At 36.0% G+C, this 18,178-nt stretch overlaps 2 protein-coding genes across 2 annotated transcripts in view; one reads left to right on the forward strand and one right to left on the reverse strand.

Annotated features, from left to right (window-relative positions):
- Positions 1-406: 406 nt before the first annotated feature.
- On the reverse strand, positions 407-7,689 carry chp2 (calcineurin-like EF-hand protein 2). Its single transcript, XM_042739415.1, is given in 7 exon segments — positions 407-830; positions 931-1,053; positions 5,882-5,943; positions 6,223-6,347; positions 6,736-6,813; positions 6,912-6,986; positions 7,488-7,689. Coding segments are annotated over 7 exon segments (579 nt in total). The 5' UTR covers positions 7,550-7,689; the 3' UTR covers positions 407-776.
- sgsm2 (small G protein signaling modulator 2) overlaps positions 1,436-18,178 on the forward strand; it is a 124,243-nt gene continuing 107,500 nt past the window's right edge. The window contains exon 1 of the mRNA XM_042739414.1: positions 1,436-1,556. Within this exon, the coding sequence (XP_042595348.1) occupies positions 1,499-1,556 (58 nt within the window). The 5' untranslated portion in view covers positions 1,436-1,498. The remainder of the gene's footprint in view (positions 1,557-18,178) is intronic.

Here is an 18,178-nt window from a genome sequence, read left to right on the forward strand (position 1 = left end):
CCCCATATATGGAGATATATGACAATTCAACACTATGCATTCTGAACATTATTACAAATTCTTTCCTGCTAGTTATAATTATATACAAAATTAACCAATCAATTCAGTAAAATGAATTCATTATCAAGAAACAGAATGCAAAAATCCACAGGGGTCGGTAAGATTTTACTGACCCAACACTACTTCGGTAAACTTTATATTATTTGTCAATATGCAGTTTTTATGCAGACATTACCAGTGCATTAAAGGCGCTGTATGTAGGATTGACACAGAGTGGTTGAACTAGGTATTGCTGTCCAAATTCAAAATACAGGAGAGGGTTTTTTTCACCAGGCCCCTCCTCCTCAGACTTGACACACATGCAGGTTGCCAGATTGACGACACAAACAGGAACGAGTGCACTTGACGATGAATGAAATGAAATACACTGTGTTTTCCACCAACTGGCAACCTGGGATGCTGAAATACAATTGGGTTAACTGGCGAGTGGGCGGGTTTCACAGAACAAAACAGAGGCTGACATTCCGGCCCAGAACACACATTTCCAAAAGAGAATTACTAACTGAAGCATTGTTTTTCAGATAAACAAGTATGTTAACTTAGCATGTTTACTAAATATCTTCAAACATATTATGTTATTTAAGTATTTTGTTAATTCCTTTTAGACAGACAAACCCTGATCCCATTATACTGTCCTGGGCATTTCAGACATCCCTTCCATTTTCTGAGGCTTGGAGATAGAGGTTGTTGTACAAGCTTTCCCATGATGCTCTAGTCTAGCGCAAGAAGCGAATGCTCATCTTGTGGTCAATGTTGATCTTCTCCAGAGACTAATACAAAACAGGTTGGAACACGTCAGCAGTCATATCCCACCGACATTATAACATGTGCTTTTATCAAACACCGTGAATGCAGAATTTTAGGTGATACCTTACGAAACTCCTCGAAGGATATTGCTTCATCACGGTCTAGATCTGCTTCCTGTATAGTGCGGTCTGCTATGCTCTCCAGCTGCTCGTCTGTCACCTGCATCCCCAGCATGGACCGGAGAACCTGGATGTGATTAGTTTTTAGTTCTACATGTATGCATTTTTCGTACTCGGCACGCATTTTGACCCATAAGTACGCTTGTACGATTCGCTGCTCTCTAGGTACGCATTTTGTTGCTTCTCGCATTTCGCCGATTTCAGTTTCTATGCAATCTATGACGCTGATTCTGCCGCTGAGCACAGCGTGTAAGTGGAGTGAAAAGCTTTCGGCCAATCAGAGCGCTGCATGTTAAACCGCCGCCGCCCACCTGCCCCTCCTATCCACAAGCTTCGCGCTCAATTCAATTCAGTCACAGTGCCTCTCAAGCAAGCCAGACTGGCCGGATAAGATACTAGGCTTTCATGCCATGGCTGAACCGCCACAAAAAAAGGTTCGGAAAAACACAAAGATTTTTAGACCCGCTATCGTGAGAGATGGCCTTGCCTCCAGATGTCCAGGCTACCTCATCATGCGTTCTGCATCGTCTGCAAGACGGGACGTCGACATCAGTCACCAAGGGGCAACAGGTAACGAACACAGTCTCACACACAAATACTCCCCATCCCCAGAAACATAATTATATTAAAAATAAAAAGGATGATGAAAAAAAAAACGTTCATAGTGTCAATATGCTAGCTTATCAAACCGGCCATCCTTCCCATTAGTGGGGATATTAGTTGGCAGTTAGAAAAGTGGTGGAATGGTTAGAAATCTAGAAGGTTTTAGACAGGCCAGGTGCTGATTAACGTAGATAAAGGTAACAGTTAGGCTAGTTTTAGCCTAATTGAATTTATGAACATTAAAAATGACCTTGACATCATAACAGGCAGTCCAGCTGTGACGAGCTCAGTTCAGTTCACGCGTTCATGTAGGCTAACATGTAAGGGTGGCGCTGCCAATAACGCACCTAAAAGCTGTCACAAAGAACCGGCAAAAGTAATGATTATGAATAATGTCAAATATAGAAAGTAGAGTTTTAATTGTTTATTGATAAACAAGTGTTTTCTGTATCAATGTCGTGTCGACTGCAAAGATAAAGTTGACGATGCTGTCTCGCGATCTTCGCAGTAGTGAACGCGCCAGAGAAATGCACATTTCATACGGATTAACGTTACATAAGCAGAGAGCAGTCTGTTTTCTTTCGTTTTGAATTGTTCTGTTTAAAAATAGACAGGTCTGTGAGTCAAGTAGGCGCTGAGTTTCGGTTAATTTATGAGGCGAGCTCCAGTTCAGGCGCTGCCGCCTCCGTGTCGTGATTATCTCTTGTCTTCTGTATTTACTTCTTATTTATTAAATCCAGGCAATTGCTTGATGAAACATTGATTAAAATTAAGATACAATTTATACAAAACGAAATTCACTTTAAAGAAAGGCTTTGTGCTTTCTTTTTGAGTCTCTGTGAAAGTTGTAAAGCAACTTTTAGTGCCGCTTTCAGAGCGCTCACGTCCGTAACTGAGAACTGTCACCTCCGTAACATTGTTTTTTCCTCATAAATGCGAACACGAAAAATAAAATAAAATGAATATTTTATGTTCTGTGGAGAACCAGCCCTTCTTCCTCCAGTGGGTAGGATTACTTCTGGTTTGCGCAGTGTAATTCAGAAGGCTAAGTGTAACCTGGTCTTACTCTCATCTTTAACACATTACTACTTAGGCCTATTTATTAGCTCACTCCGCCTCCTATTGGTTAGACTAACAAAAAAAATATGGGCACAAAATATTGGACGCGATATAAGACAACATTTGTGTAGTTTCAATACATGTACAGCCATTCATCCACTCCATTACCACTACACAGTAATAATAATTTATTGTAATCTAGAAGGTACCAGTGATGAGCCAAACAATGTATTTTAATGTAAATTACATGTATCCTTTGAATGAATTTTGAATGTTGATGTGTGTGTGTGTAACGCAATTCATAATATTTGTAACAACATGCAGGAATATAATCCCCCGCCCCTCTCCACCTACATTTTCAGATTGCAGACGCCATGTGGAAGGAACAAAGCACAAGAAACTGGAAAGTGCCATTGCCTCAGTCCCTAAGATCACCACAAAGTTTTTTGGAGATCAAGATCTACGGACCATCAGGGCAGAAACCTACTTTTTCGAACTTTATTGCTGAGCACAATGTGCCAGTGTCTATAGCTGACCATGCTGGACCATTATTTAAGAAGATGTTTCCAGATAGTCAAATTGCCCAGCAGTACGGCTGTGCCCGAACCAAGACAGCAGCTATATTAAACACACTTTCCTCAAATGATGAACAGGTCATCAGTGACCTTATGTGCCGTTCCCCATTCAGCATTGCAACCGATGGTAGCACAGACATGGATGATGTCAAGCTTTATCCTTTGGTTGTCCGTGTCTATGATCCCAGTGTTGGAAAAATAGTTGTAGTACTCCTGAAAATTGTTGAGTGTAGAGAGTCTACTGGCGAAGGGATATACAATCTCATTGACCAGGAACTAAACAAAAGGAAAATACCATGGGGCAATTGTGTAAGCTTTTCTGCTGACAACGCCTCTGTCATGCAGGGGTTAAGAAAAGGTGTTGCAGCATTCATTAAGTCACAGAATCCCCAAATTTACATGGTCGGCTGTGTATGCCACCTAATCCATTTAGCTGCGGAAAAGGCTTCAAGAAGTCTATGTATTGACATTGAAGACATGCTCATCTTGATCTACTACTACCTTGACAAGAGTAGCAAGAGGAAAGCTTTGCTGCGTGACCTACAAATGCTGTGCGACACTGATGTGAGGAAGATTTTGAAATTATCCTCGACCAGATGGCTGGCTCTTGGCAAATGTGTCAATCGACTCCTCCAGCAGTGGGAACCTCTGACTCTGTTTTTTGCTGAAGAGGCAGCAGGGAAGACGGCAGCTAAACCTCTCACATCCTCAGCTCATCCCTCTCTGAAGAGCCCAGCTGCCCCTAAGCCCTCAACTCTCACACCTACCTCGGGTAAGCTTGCTGTCTCAAAGACTTTGTCCTCCAGCTTTTTGAAGACCAAAGTCCACCAGAGAAAGTCCAAGACCGGACCAAGCTCCACACACCAACAGACAGGGCCTACACCAAAACGGCAGCAGACATGACCTACAACCAAACAGCTGCCGGCAGGACCCAAGCACTCCACGGCTGCAGACAGGACCTACAACCAAACAGCTGCCGGCAGGACCAAGCACTCCACGGCTGCAGACAGGACCTACAACCAACAGCTGCCGGCAGGACCAAGCACTCCACAGCAGTCAGCTCAACCACCTAAGGGGTTTGACTTAAACCAATTTATTTTTAAACAAAAAGAAATGGGCAAAAAACAGAGGGATCTGTCCAAAAAGAAAACAGAAAAGGAGAAGAAGAAGATAGATAAAAAAACAGAGGTCACAAAACCACAGAGGTTGTATGCTTTCTTGACTGACCCACAGTCCAGCTGTATGCTCTTTTTTAAAGAGAGCTATACCTTTATTTGAAACCGCAAATCAGGAACCTGCAGAAAGAAGAGCCATGTGTGCCCATATTGATGCAGATATTGGAGCTACAGTTGCAAAAAATGCTTTTGGCCTTCTGCAAACCTGAGTGTGTTGTGGAAATGATGGAAGAAGTAAAGAGAGGGATGCCAACCCACTCTGTACAAATCCAGTGAACACCAGCTGCCTGATGATGAGCTGTCAATTGGACATGACACAAAGACATTTATCAAAAGTCAAGCTAACTTACCTCTTGCAGCTTTCTTCAGGGATGTAAGGAAATATTTCACTGCAGCTGTTGAGTACATGCTCTCTAAATTCCCCTATGGCGACGATTGCTTGCGTCATGCTGCCGTAGCTGATATAAGCAGACGGCAAACAGCCAAATTCTCCTCACTGACATACTTCATAGACAGGTTTCCCTGCTTCTTGGGAAATGGTGTTACAGTGGATGAAGTGGAGGAGGATTTTCGGCTCTTTCAGTCCTCCACCTTGAATGATGGTTTTCTTACCAAACGGGCTGATGAAGCTTGGAGAGAATTAGGTGTGATGGAATCAGGAGGGAAGAAACTTTTTGCAAACCTCTCCACAGTTATGCTTGGGGTGTGTGTGATTTTTCACAGCAATGCGGACTGTGAAAGGATTTTCAGCTTGGTCACTAAAAACAAAACACAATGTCGTGCTAGCCTGAGCACAGAGATGCTTAGTTCTCTGGTGACAAGAAAAAGTCATGATTGCCTCCAAAGGCAGCATTTGTTACAAAGAGACTTTCACTGACGCACTACTTAAAAAAGCCAAATCTGCAACCTTTAACAAGTTAAACAATGCAAAAGTTGAAAACACTATGCATGGAAAATTATAAAAAAAATTGTTGTTTGTTTTTAGCAAACTGATTTTGATATTGATAACCTGCTGGTTTTGCACATTTATTTAATGTTTGATTTATTTATTTACAAAGAATGTCCTCAGTTTACTTTTTATTTCTGACAAGATTTTCAGGTGGAAGAAGTTTCCATGGGCTATGCCTCCTGTACAAAATGTTCGGAGTGATTGCAGTAATGTGTATAACATTTATGGTCTACTTGTATATGTTATGGAGTAACTAATAAATCTTAATTGGTGAAAGGATATTATGTGTATAATATGTATTATAGTGTTAGGTATCTCATAGGTTTCTCACAGGTGTGTGTGCAACGGTGTAGCATACATTGGGGCGTGGGGCTGTCAGGTTCTCGCGCGTGCGCGCGCGGGGGGGGGGGGATGTGGGGGTTGTAGTACTCATAAAATTTATTTAAGGTTGGCAGGTATGGGTGATCAGCCTGCTGTCAGTCTTATTCAGTTTGTAAGAAAACAGCTGAAAATATGAATGAAGAAGCAAGTGACCTGTAAAAGCTCATCTCTGGAAATCTTGCCATCCTTGTCTTGGTCATACAACTGAAATGCAACTACAGGAATGAAGAACCAGGCGAGATTTAATGGAACAGGATTATTTTGACTCAAATCAATATCCAATGTCCATTTATTTTTTGATTTGGTGAACAGCAGTGTAATAAGCATGATTTTATTCAGTCAGATGGTCATTATCGTGAAATAAACCCTTTCAGGGTGTCCTTTATTCTGTGATAATGGCCGTCTGAATGCACATTATCTCTACAGTAACATCGCCCATTCCATTACTGAGAGGATGTGGTTTATCTATCAGGTAAAAGCAAAAGCAAACATACATTTGAGTTTGTTGCTCCTGCTATTGATGGGTTCAGGAGAATTGGGCTCTTTGGGTCGGTCCTTGTCAACGGGGCGGAAATGAGCCAGGATCTTCACAAAAGTGTGGAAGTCCACCGTTTCCTTCCTGAGATTAACATCTCATTATTTATGACTTAAAGACACAACTGAAAAAGAGCTTTTGAGAAATGTATTCACGCATGCTGTCTTTTTCAGAACTAATTTCCTGATCACTGTGCAGTTTAATTTTGTTAATAACCACCAACTTAGACAGGAAAGACTGTCTGACCAAAATGCGAATCGACTAACCACCAGTTTAGTTTTTCTGAGTCATTTAGGGGTGGGGTTATCAGTTTGGCATGGAAAAAAAAAAAAAAAAAAAAAAGCATTGAACAGGCGGGGTTATCTAAAAAATATATACCACAATAACAGGTTGGCATGGAACAACATTAATCAGAAAGTTCAGGACTTGCTACAGTGTTTTATGTTAGAATCCTATATTCTTCAGTGTAAACATCGATTATTTTCACTCCCCTAAGGTTTGTATGGGGTTCATTGCCAGCTCCTTTATGGCTCCAAAATCCTGGGGACTATGTGAGAATGAGACAAGACCAAAGGGCCGATATTTATGTAATTACAAAAGACATCGTAACTGAGCCTGTGTCATGGATATAAGAATCTTTATGTAATTAGATTAATCATGGATTCTTTATCCAGGGCTTTGAAGCGATCATGGAGACGAATAATGTGGGCAGGCGAGACTGGAAAAGAGAAGTCACATTAACTGTGAAAATGTTTCACTGAAGCCCTGTAGAATCATGACTCAACAAACGAGTTCAAGTGGACCGTAAACAAACTGAACTGACCATTTAAACAATTCTCCTCTGCAACCAGCTTCACTGAAATTCATTAGTGCATTTTTATTTTTAAGTTGTTCGACATAGGCTACATGTATTTTTTGTGCACTGTATTTGAGTAGCCTAATACTTTCGCAGCTGGTAAATTCTCAAACAGAACAGCACCTGTCTCTGTCAATCTAGGACAGTTTCGCTCATGCAAACCGAATTTGTACCCAGTATTTCAGATACTTTTATCTTAGTGATCATACGCATGAGAGTTACAGATAAAACTGGCAACAACCGTGCAGGAAAAATGTTATTTTATATCGTTGTTTACTCGTTCAAGCGAGACAACAATAATAAGCCAGTAACAAAAAAAAAAAAAAAAAAAAAAAAATGTTATTTTTTTTAGATGTTTATTAGTTCGTTTTTCTTGCATCAACACCTCGACGTTTGGGATTTTTAATAGGGTGGAGCTCGTCGAACCCATTTTATATGTATTGACAGCTTTCGAACATTTAGCCCATATCCAGAGAACCGGAGAGCAAAAATGGATGAAAACTAAAAAGCCACGACATTAAAAATCTGATTTTACATGTTAACGGAATGTTCGCATATGAATTTGATTTTTGTTGTGTTTTCTTTGAATATTAGAAGTTGTTTTTTCTTGTGTTTGAATGACAAATGCTCTGTTTAAATATGTTTCTTTTGAGTCTAATCTTTTTAATTATTATTCTTTTGGGTTGATTCGTTTATGAATTGGACTGAATCGGTGAACTGACTTGAACTGAGAACCGTCTCTGTTCGAACGTCCGACTTGTTATGAGCCAAGAATCGCAATGTTAGACAACGTTCCAGAATTTCCAGAATCGCGATTGCATGAATCTGACAAGACAATTCTGTACAGTTTTGTAGAAAATGAATTTTAGATTGGAGCTAAATCATTGTTGCGACTGAACTCGGGCGCATGAACATCAAACGTTATTTAAAATAAAACTATAAAATCGTAATAAACAGCAATATGTGTCTACATGAATTCGTGTTTAATGCCCGCTTGCGCTATTTCGGATACAACGTGATTACGTCATCACGTACAGCATGAGCATAAAATGAATCATTGAACCGGTTCTGTGAAATTGTTTAAGAGAACCGATCAGCTGAAATGAGTCTCTCTGAAATTGTTCGGAATTTCCGTTAAGCTGAAATTTGTAGGAATTTCATTCAAAAAAGGTTTCAGTTTTTTTTATGTGCACATTAATAAACGATTTTTGATGTTTGTGGAATTTTGTAGAATATACGATTATTGTTGGCTGGGTGGAGTTTTGTTATTTTTTACACATTTCATCTTTCCATCTACTCTGGTCCACTGTCTGCTGGCCTACATGTTGCCTGCTTATGTAAGATATTAAAATATTACTGTACGATGTTCCTCAAAACCATTTATTTCGTTCAGTCTTAGCTGCATCTTTAAAATAATATTTCGCCTGATGCTATTGATCTTATGTGCTTGAAGCAACTCTGTCACAATAAGATGTGACTACTGGATTCAGAGCATGGTGTCTGTTGCTTTGTCTAATGTAATTTTTCGATTGTTTCTGTTGATGTGTTTTTTGTTTAAAGTATATTTTATATTTAAAATCATTTTGTGATATTATTTTTTTACAAGCGTAGAAATACATTCACTTCCATGTAGGTCAGGATGTGTTACATGTGTTTAAAAGATAAAAATGTAAAGATCATGTTGATCTTGATTACACAGGTTTTGCAGCTTTTCTCATGTCTTATGAACTAGAAATATGTCTGGGACCTGATCTAAAAGAAAGAAAGAATTGCACAAAATTATGTCCTCAAACACAAATACTTTGTGTTAAACACCAGGAGAAGTTTTGCCCTGAGGAAAGTTAAAATAATAGTTCTGAAGTACTCTATTTACTAATACTTTATGGCAACATCAGAATGAGAAAGTTTAATAACAAAAAAATTATTGCAATAAGAAAATTAAAAATATTTTTTTATGTATGTTGGAGTTATTTTTATATCTCTTGGCATGCTTTTTATTGCTTTTGTTATTTTTTTTTTTGAATGATTTTATTTGTTTTTTATTTATATTATAATGTTTTTTGTTTTTTTGTTTTTTTGTTGTTGTTTTTTTATTTTTATTTGATCTTTGTTCTGCTGCAATGTAATTTTATTCATTTTAAAAGCCATTAATTTGATTACATCTGTTCACTCCTTTTATGTTCTATTAAAAGGTCTTTATTGCCTTGCGTCGGGTAAAATGCAGTTTCAAAATTGTGAAGTTGGCAGTTGTGAAGTTCTCTGTGAACTGAACATACCATTCATTCCCTGGTGGGCTCAATTAAGAATACAGTACATTCCGGTTGGAAGCCATTATTATCACCAGTTATATGAGATTAGAGACCTAATTTAATCCCCTTTATATACACAAACTGTAACTGTCAGCGGGGATTTATTCTCATGGGAATTTAACAGAGTTATTAAACTAAACCCATAAACTTGAAATAAAAAAATAGCTAAAATATAATACAACATTTAAAATAAAAACCTATTTCATCACAGCTGCCAAGAAAAAAAAAATCAAATTTTCCATTAGTTTAACTTGATGTACAAAGATAACTGTAAATTACATAACAATTTCTGTACATTACATATACATGTAAATTACATATAATGCATACAAAATAATATTACATATAAACTATATAAATTAAATCTAAAACTAAAGTTAAAAATTAAATAAAGATTAATAAAAACTATATAGACATTTTAAGATGAATAAAAATGACAAACACACACACAAAACTCATTTAAACGATTAATAAAAACTGTACTTAGTATCTCAATGATACAAAAATAATAGACACCAAGGAATGACATTTCATGTTGTGTTACAACTGCATCAAGAGCAGATGGCTAAAGTAAAAATACTGGGGAATCTTATGATAAAAATTCATTGCAAGTTCACTTGTCGAGATAGTCAGCATGACAATAAAATGTCAACTGACCAGTTTGTGTTTGGGATATTACGCTGCATGGGGATGTGGGGACTTTCATGATGTTTTTGTATATTTTCATGGTGAGGACACATGCATAAACACCATTTGCACATGGTATTTTCAGTATATTTGCAAGTTAACATAGTTCAAGTGACAAAACAGTCCAAGTTAAACCATTGTAAACCATTATGGTTAAAGGTTTATTAAAAGTCCTGTACTTAAATCATATAAATTAAACGAGTAAAATTAAAGGTTGATCAATTGCTAATTGGTTTGTAAACACACAGGCTGGACAGGGAAAGATCTATGATGTCACAAACCTTGTGATGCAGGCAAAGCACCTGGAGACTCCGTGGCATGTACCCAAATGTGTTTTAAGTTACATTGCTTCTGTTCACGCTTACCATAATCAGCATGTTACTCACAGTGCAATAATCATGGTTTTCCAAGTCAGTGTAATAGCTCTGGTGTAATCGAGAAAAGCATGACTATAAATGGTTGCACATTCCTGCAAAGAAAAGCCTGGGGGAAATTCAAAGTAAACAGTTTCAAAAAGAAAGACACAAAACATGGCATAATACCATCTCACTGCTGCCTCCTTCAGGGTTCAGCACTTTGCACAACCCAGATTCTCTGAATGCAGTGTGCTTTAATTCTTCATACCATTGAGATCATTCCTCAATGATCCATTGGCATTTTATGCCACATTTAAAATAAGTTTCCTCAGGATATAAAAAAAGACAAAAAAGGCACATTTATAATAAATCCACACCTTAATCATAGACAACGGATGCAGGTTATTCATATGTAAAACATGTATTAGATTGTTCTGTTACTGTACAGTACATGCATGTAAATCTATATTCCTGTCACCTTGACAATGGATAGTCTAAATTTTTTGCATAAACAATTTTAACTCAGAAATTGCTAGCAATTTTTACAAATGATTTCAAAGAAACAGCAAGTAACAAATTGAATTGTGCGAATTTGTGAAGCAGAAAGAAATTTTTAAAGATAACATTTTCTTGTGAAACGTTCTTCAGTAATCTTCATTTACAAATAATGTTTCACATTGCATCTGTTATTGTCTTTATCACCTTAAGAATTATGTTGCACACGTTGTCAAATGTGTAATTAATTATTAATGACGACTTGTTTATTCTCAAACCATTTGGGAGTAGAAGAGTCCACCTCTGGAAATTCCCACATTAAGACCTCATCTGGCCACTCTGACTAAGTGTATATTTCTGTCTTTTGTCATCTTTATATTTGCAAACTCGCTCCACATTTACTCATCACAAACATATTCATATTGGGATAAATGAAAAAGCAATCTGTATATTCCTTTGAAATCCATGTATTCTATATCAACTTATCAACTATTCTATATGTGGTGTATATAGCTTTTTAATATTTAATATTCATTTTGATTTTTATGGAATGTTAATAATATTTGAAAATGCTGCCAACACCCACACAGTGCTTCCGGAAGGTCTGCATTGCTCAGCGACTGTTTGTTCCAGATATTTATCTGAAAGAAAAGCAGCACTCTCCAACTCACATCCTTTGTTAACATTTATCCTGACGCACAACATCACAAACTGTTTTGAATTTGAAACATTTGCTTTCTGATTTGTCATGCAAAGAGTCATTAAAATAACGGGAAAGTTCCATTAATATTGGGAAAAAATAGGCGGATACAAATCATTGATTAAATCGCAGGTCATGAAATATAAGATGCTTTCTACACTGTAAAAAAAAAGATTTGAAAAGTTGTAAGTTGTAATAAACGTACATATACCAGAAAATACTATCGTATAAGAAAATACCCATGTATTAATTAAAATTTGCCATTTCTTGTAACTGTTTGAAATGAACTAGCCTTTTTTCCAGTGTATATCCTCATATTATTGTATTATATTACATTATATTACAATATATATATATATATATATATATATATATATATATATATATATATATATATATATATATATATATACAGTAGGCATAAAAATGAAAATTCTGTAATTATTTTTTAGTTATGTATTTATTTTTTTCTATTTTCCTGTTTTAAAATTTGTTTATAATACTTAATAAAATAAGTAGAGATATATATAGATATATATATACAGTAGGCATAAAAATGAAAATGTTGTAATGGTCAAATGTGTTTTGCACAAATATAGGATAAAGGAAAATATTTTATACAAATTCCTGTGGAGTTTAACTACTAATGTGTATCAAGGTGATATTTGGCCGGTTTAATGTTTGGTAGAAAAATAGTTATCGTGTATGATTAAAAATACTTGCATATACTTACTGTAGTTAGGAACACAAAGTATTATTTAACACAAACTTTTTTTTTCAGTAAGATGGGCATCTTATTGAAAAAAAAAGTTTGTGTTAAATAATATAATAATAATACAATACTTAAACTGTCAAACATTCAAAGGCATTACATAATTTACCTTTTAGCCAGACATGTGAGTCATTCAGACATATAAATAATGAGTGTATGACTTATTAGGGTTTGTTTCATGAAATCAGATCCTTACATTAACTCAGAAATTCAATGAAACTATCACAATGGCCTTGATGAACTCATGATGAACACATGAAATGAAACCTTCCATCTAACTTCACAAAGAATCAGCCATTGTTTGGAATGAAGGGAAAGCCTTCAGCAGTTTACCTGGTGAAAACTCTTCTGAAGAAAACGCGTCTGTTTTTTATTTTGTTTTGTATTCCTGTAACTGAAGAAAACGCGTCATGGAAATGAAACTTGTTTGGATGATTGATAGATACTAAAAATGTCATCTTTTTGAGTTGACACCACAAATGTCATTATCGTTATACATAGATGATAAATACACAGTATAAATACAGAGAAAGGGGAGTAAGAAAACATTCGCCCATCAACTCTCAAGGTTCCCATTTTAGTGAATTATCAACCCAAAAGGAATGTGCTTTAATAAAACAGGTAAAATTTTGAAAGTGAAAGTGTGTTAAAGGGAAAAGCGTGTTTCCTGTGTATCAGATTAATTTCTGCTCTGGTTTTTATGGTGGGTACACTTTGACCCTTGCTTTCATTGGAATGCAGAAATTATGGTCAAAGGTCTTTTGCGCAAATGTTTTGCTTTCTTGGGATATTCCAAGCAACACAATAAAAACCTCTGAATATGTTGGTACTTTTAGCATTACATCCAATCCTATCTATGCTACTCTTAAAGGGAATTTCAGGTGTGGAAGGTGAACCTGTTGAGTCACAATGACAAACAAATAACTTTGGTCTATCTGGGATTTTGCCAGTGTTCTGAGAGTAAATGCCACTTTATACCTATGAAGATGTCAAATGGTGACTGAAAACACGTAAATTGGAGTGAAGAAAATACTATTTTATTTTTACTTGTACAGTTTAATGAGAAATTCAGGAAAAACTTATATACTGTATACAGTAAGAGAAAATACCAGGATGCAACGCTAGAGCCGTTATGTAAACAAATCGTGTGTTGCTTTCGACCAATCATCCAAAATGATGAATTGTATTTTTGACTGATGGTGTGCTGTGAAGAATGTGCCTTGAAAAACAGGAAAACAACCAGCTTTTAATTACCACATTCCTAAAAGGAGGACGAACTTCTCATTGGTGCAGAACAGGTCGACGGGACTCTCCTGCGCTGGCAGCTGACGCCATTTAATAAAGGCTGTAATTGCTGAAATCACTGAAGGACTGTTTGTGTGTCCTGTTCATGTAACCCTGTGCAGCTCTGATGGTTGGGCTGTCAAGAAAAGCACTCAGTATGTGTTCATTCTGGATACTTGGATTTTAAACTTTATTGAGACAGATAATAATAATAATATACATCTATAATTATAATAAAAGTAGCTGACCATCTTGTTTAAATTTTTATTGTGCTGTTGATCAAGGGAATAAATTAGTGTGCAAAGGCCTTTTTCTTTGACTTGTGCAATCTCAAATCATTGAGAAAACAAGCAGGGAGCTAAATATTTCCCAGAAATCAAACATCTGTGTAAAATGGCTTATCTGATTTCCCCATAAATGCATGAATACCAAATGGGATTTACTTCATTTGTTTTAATGTAGATTTGATTATATTTATTTATTTTATTATTATGTCTATCAACCTCCACCTTCCAAGCATTTAAGTCCCATCAAAACTTGAACATCCAGACACACAAAAACTGTTTCTTGCCCTGGGCAGTGACATCTGTGAACAATATAAAACTAGGCATGTGTCTTCACCATAATTCTGTTTGATCAATAGAAGCAAGAACAACTGACAATTCAGTCAAATTTACTTAAATCTGTGACATAGAATATAATAGAATATAAAATATTTCTTATTCATTTTACATTGTTTCTTTGTATTAAAAACAACGTTCATGGTTTCAGTGTGTTTTCAGCCTGTATCAACATTATGAATAGAATAGCTTTTTTTTATTTTTTATGCACTGGTTAATCATGCCCTAACCAGTGCATGACATGTATGTTTGAAGTCCCATCTGAAATAGCAGAACAGACCTCATTGTCACATAATGAAACCAGTTGCTTTTTGACTTTCATTAATGATCTTTGGGATGATCGGGAAAAGTTTGAAACAAGCTCGCTCTCTATAGACGTCATTTGCTTATTGTTTTCTTTATTCAAAATAAACAAAAAAGAAAATCCGCTGTAGGTTTGAGGGGGAATTTCCAGTATCTTTACACTGGTTCCTGTCATTCCTTCACAATCAGTTGTAAAAGAGCTCTAATTAGCCAAATGCATTTACAAAGAAAGTTTTTCTTGAAGTGAAGCCAAAGCAAGTCCTCGGCTTCAAAATTACTTTATTTCCTGATTACATTCCTCAGAAATTTTGCCCATTTAATCTCAAGATGCCAAGATTACAAATAAACTGAGAACTGAGTCGGGTTCTTTGAAACTCAAACTTTTCACACAGTTTAAGTGAAATATCACTTCTTCTTAAGTGATGAGTCAGTAAGGGTTTTAGAAGTGTTGCATGTTTTAAAATTCAGCATGTAGAGAAAAATAAGCCTGTTATCGGGAATCGTAATTCAGTTTTACAGTTGTACTCTTCATGTCAGTTTATGTTATGGGTTTTTTTTATTTTGCAGATAAGATTTTGTGTAGGTTTATTTCAATAGAGGGCCAGAGTTGTTTTTTTTGGTTTAGGTATAGACATGAATTGTTGTTTTGCTTTCAAATCAACACAATAAACATCACATGCTATTCTTATTATAACTAATACATGTAGATGGTGATTGTTTTAATCAATTGTGCTTTTGGTTTTGTTTTGTACTTTTGCTTTTGTTTTAATGTTGCTTATTTTTCTAAAGGGACAGTCTTCTATCACACACATACACCACAGACACAGTCCTCCCAAGCAATTTACTGTGAACATTTCCTAAAAAGGTCAGCCTTTTCTTGAAAGAGCAGACAAAATGATTACTCTAAAACCATGTTTAGTAAGGAATGCTTTTAATAACAATATCAATGCAGAGGGACGAGAGATTTGGTCACTGGCAGAGCTTTCAGTCCAAATTCTCTTAAACGCCAAAACATTGTATGCCGAGACAGATCCTTACCCTGTTCAGTGCTGAACTGGCAAGCAATTCCAGCTGCAGTGTTGAACCAATTATCCATTGAGAATCTCCGCATTATCCTGTCCTCTCGTGCATTTTCATGGATGACCAGCCTTTTTGGGGGACTTGAATGCGTTATTGACACTGTAAACATGCAGTTTTCTAAAAATCACAGATTTGGAACGACCAACTTCTCTTGCTATTACTGCTGTTGGCCTTCATCTGGACAACCTGCTGTTGGAGGGTTTCAGTCACTTTAGAACAGCGCTTCACATATATTTAAATATGCTTAAAAAACTGCACTTTTACTCCTGCGCTTTTAGGATAACTTCAAATAGGATTTAGCAGTGACCTTGGAATTTAGGACATTGTAGGTTGTTGTCTAATTATGATCTCCACTGTTTATCTGATCTGTATCCAACAAATCTAACATCAGTTGCTGTGCCAGATAGCTATGGGTGCAGTTACAGTAGTATGTATTTTCAAATGCTTGCATGCGTTGCATAATTTTAACATCACACATGTTTTGTAATGGAAAACTTATACACCTTGATCAAATTATACAAAATTATGGACCATTCCCAATTCCCGTCTGTGTGGGTGTGCATGCAGTGGAAGTCTGGATAACCATAATTCCTGGCATGTCTCTGTTAGCCATTAATCACATCTCAAGGTCCTGTTGTGTTCATCCAACAGTATAAAACAAGGACTAGAACACAATTGCACTCTCTGTTTGTCTAAGACTTGGTCTTTTTTGCTGTGATGGCTGCATTATTTCCCTGTTATGAATGTAGAATCATTTGACACTGCAATTGGGTATTTGCTTTTTAAAACACACGTTATACACTTATGCACTTATGTACTAATGTACTTCTTTACACAGTGATAATATGAACAAAAACTCATCAGAAACAATTATTAGGTCAAATTTACAAATATAGCACTAATATTCATTATTTCATTAAATCTACCATTAACTGCATCTAATTTTGTTGATTTAACAAAATTTTTTGCAGAATGGGAATTTTAGAACTGCTTGTTTCTTTTGTTTTTTTTTTATTTAATTATGTTTGAATGGAGTTTGATTTTATTCAACAATCATAGTAAACATTGCTCTTTTTGGTATTTAAATAGATAATGGTATTTTACTAAACAAAACATAAAATGTAGGATTTTTACCATTTGGATCTCATGAACAGAAAGAAAAGAAAAAAAAAACAGATTCATCTAATGTTTCTCTGTACTGTTATTTTGATTTTTGCTGATTTAACCAGACTTAATTCCGGTCAGAATACTTATTAGACACTGCATAGATTACAGACATACTTTTTTGTTTATTTAAAGAGAAATAATTAAGATAGGATTATTAGTCATACTTTATAGAATCAATGAAAGTCTCCCGAGTGAGTCATGCATACGTACAGTGTTCTCAATACTTCTGTATTTTCGCTTTTATTACTTCACAACACTTTCATTCAGAATGTGACTGCAGTAAATCTATCTGTTTTATGGCATGTGATTTAATTTATTGTAATATTGGAATATTGTATATGTGTCTCGGGGTGTAAAGGTGTTTTTCAGGATATATACAATCTTGAATGTAAAACAATGCTTTTGGAAAAGCCTCTTCACTGAGCAGAGCTGACATGTTTGTTAGATGCCAGAAAATATTTCAGGACAAATATCAGGAAGTTCAAAGTAGCAGAAACAAGGAGGGTTGGAGAAACAAAAGGCAATAAAGTTGTTTCCCACTGAACATGCAGAAACAACAGAAAATAAACTTTATTATAAATGAAAATCTGAAAAGGGAAGTCTGTATTCGCCACTTGTTCGGTTTTTACATGTCAATGGAAAAACCTTAATAGCATAATTCCTCTTTAATATTCATCCTCCTACATCATAAGAGCAGAAGATTAGTGAATTCACTCAATCTCAATTCAGACAAGCATGCATCATTACTTTAGATTTTGGAACAGTGACAACAGGATGTGTCCAATTTCACTATGTCTGTCCTGCCTGCAAAGCTTTCGGTAACACCATCAAACAATTCCAAGAACTTCTGGGTCACTACATTGAGCATGTTCTCATGTTCTTGAGCATGTATACATCTTATAAATAAGTTAGTAATTCATCCTCAATGCACTCAGCGCCAAAATAAACTCTTCTGACATTTATAAACTCTTCTAGTGCATATTTTGCATTCCCTTTGTGTGGATCATGAAACAAGTTTAAGCAAAACTTCCTGTTTTTTTTTTTGTTTTTGTTTTTTTGAATGTTTAGTTTGTTCTAAAATGTTCGTCATTAATGTCATTATACTCGTGTTAAATGATCAAAGTGTAGGGAAAATCACTAGGATTCATCACTGCAGGAGAAACTAAACATTGTTGGGATTCCTCCGCAGCTGGTGCATAAATGCATTTCATGTCAACATATGATCCTGTTTGGATTTGCCCTAAAATTTCAAAGATTTTCCCCAACAGGGAACATGAGCTTAGAAC

Source organism: Cyprinus carpio, chromosome B15 (genome assembly GCF_018340385.1).
Source record: "Cyprinus carpio isolate SPL01 chromosome B15, ASM1834038v1, whole genome shotgun sequence".
NCBI lineage: Eukaryota > Metazoa > Chordata > Actinopteri > Cypriniformes > Cyprinidae > Cyprinus > Cyprinus carpio.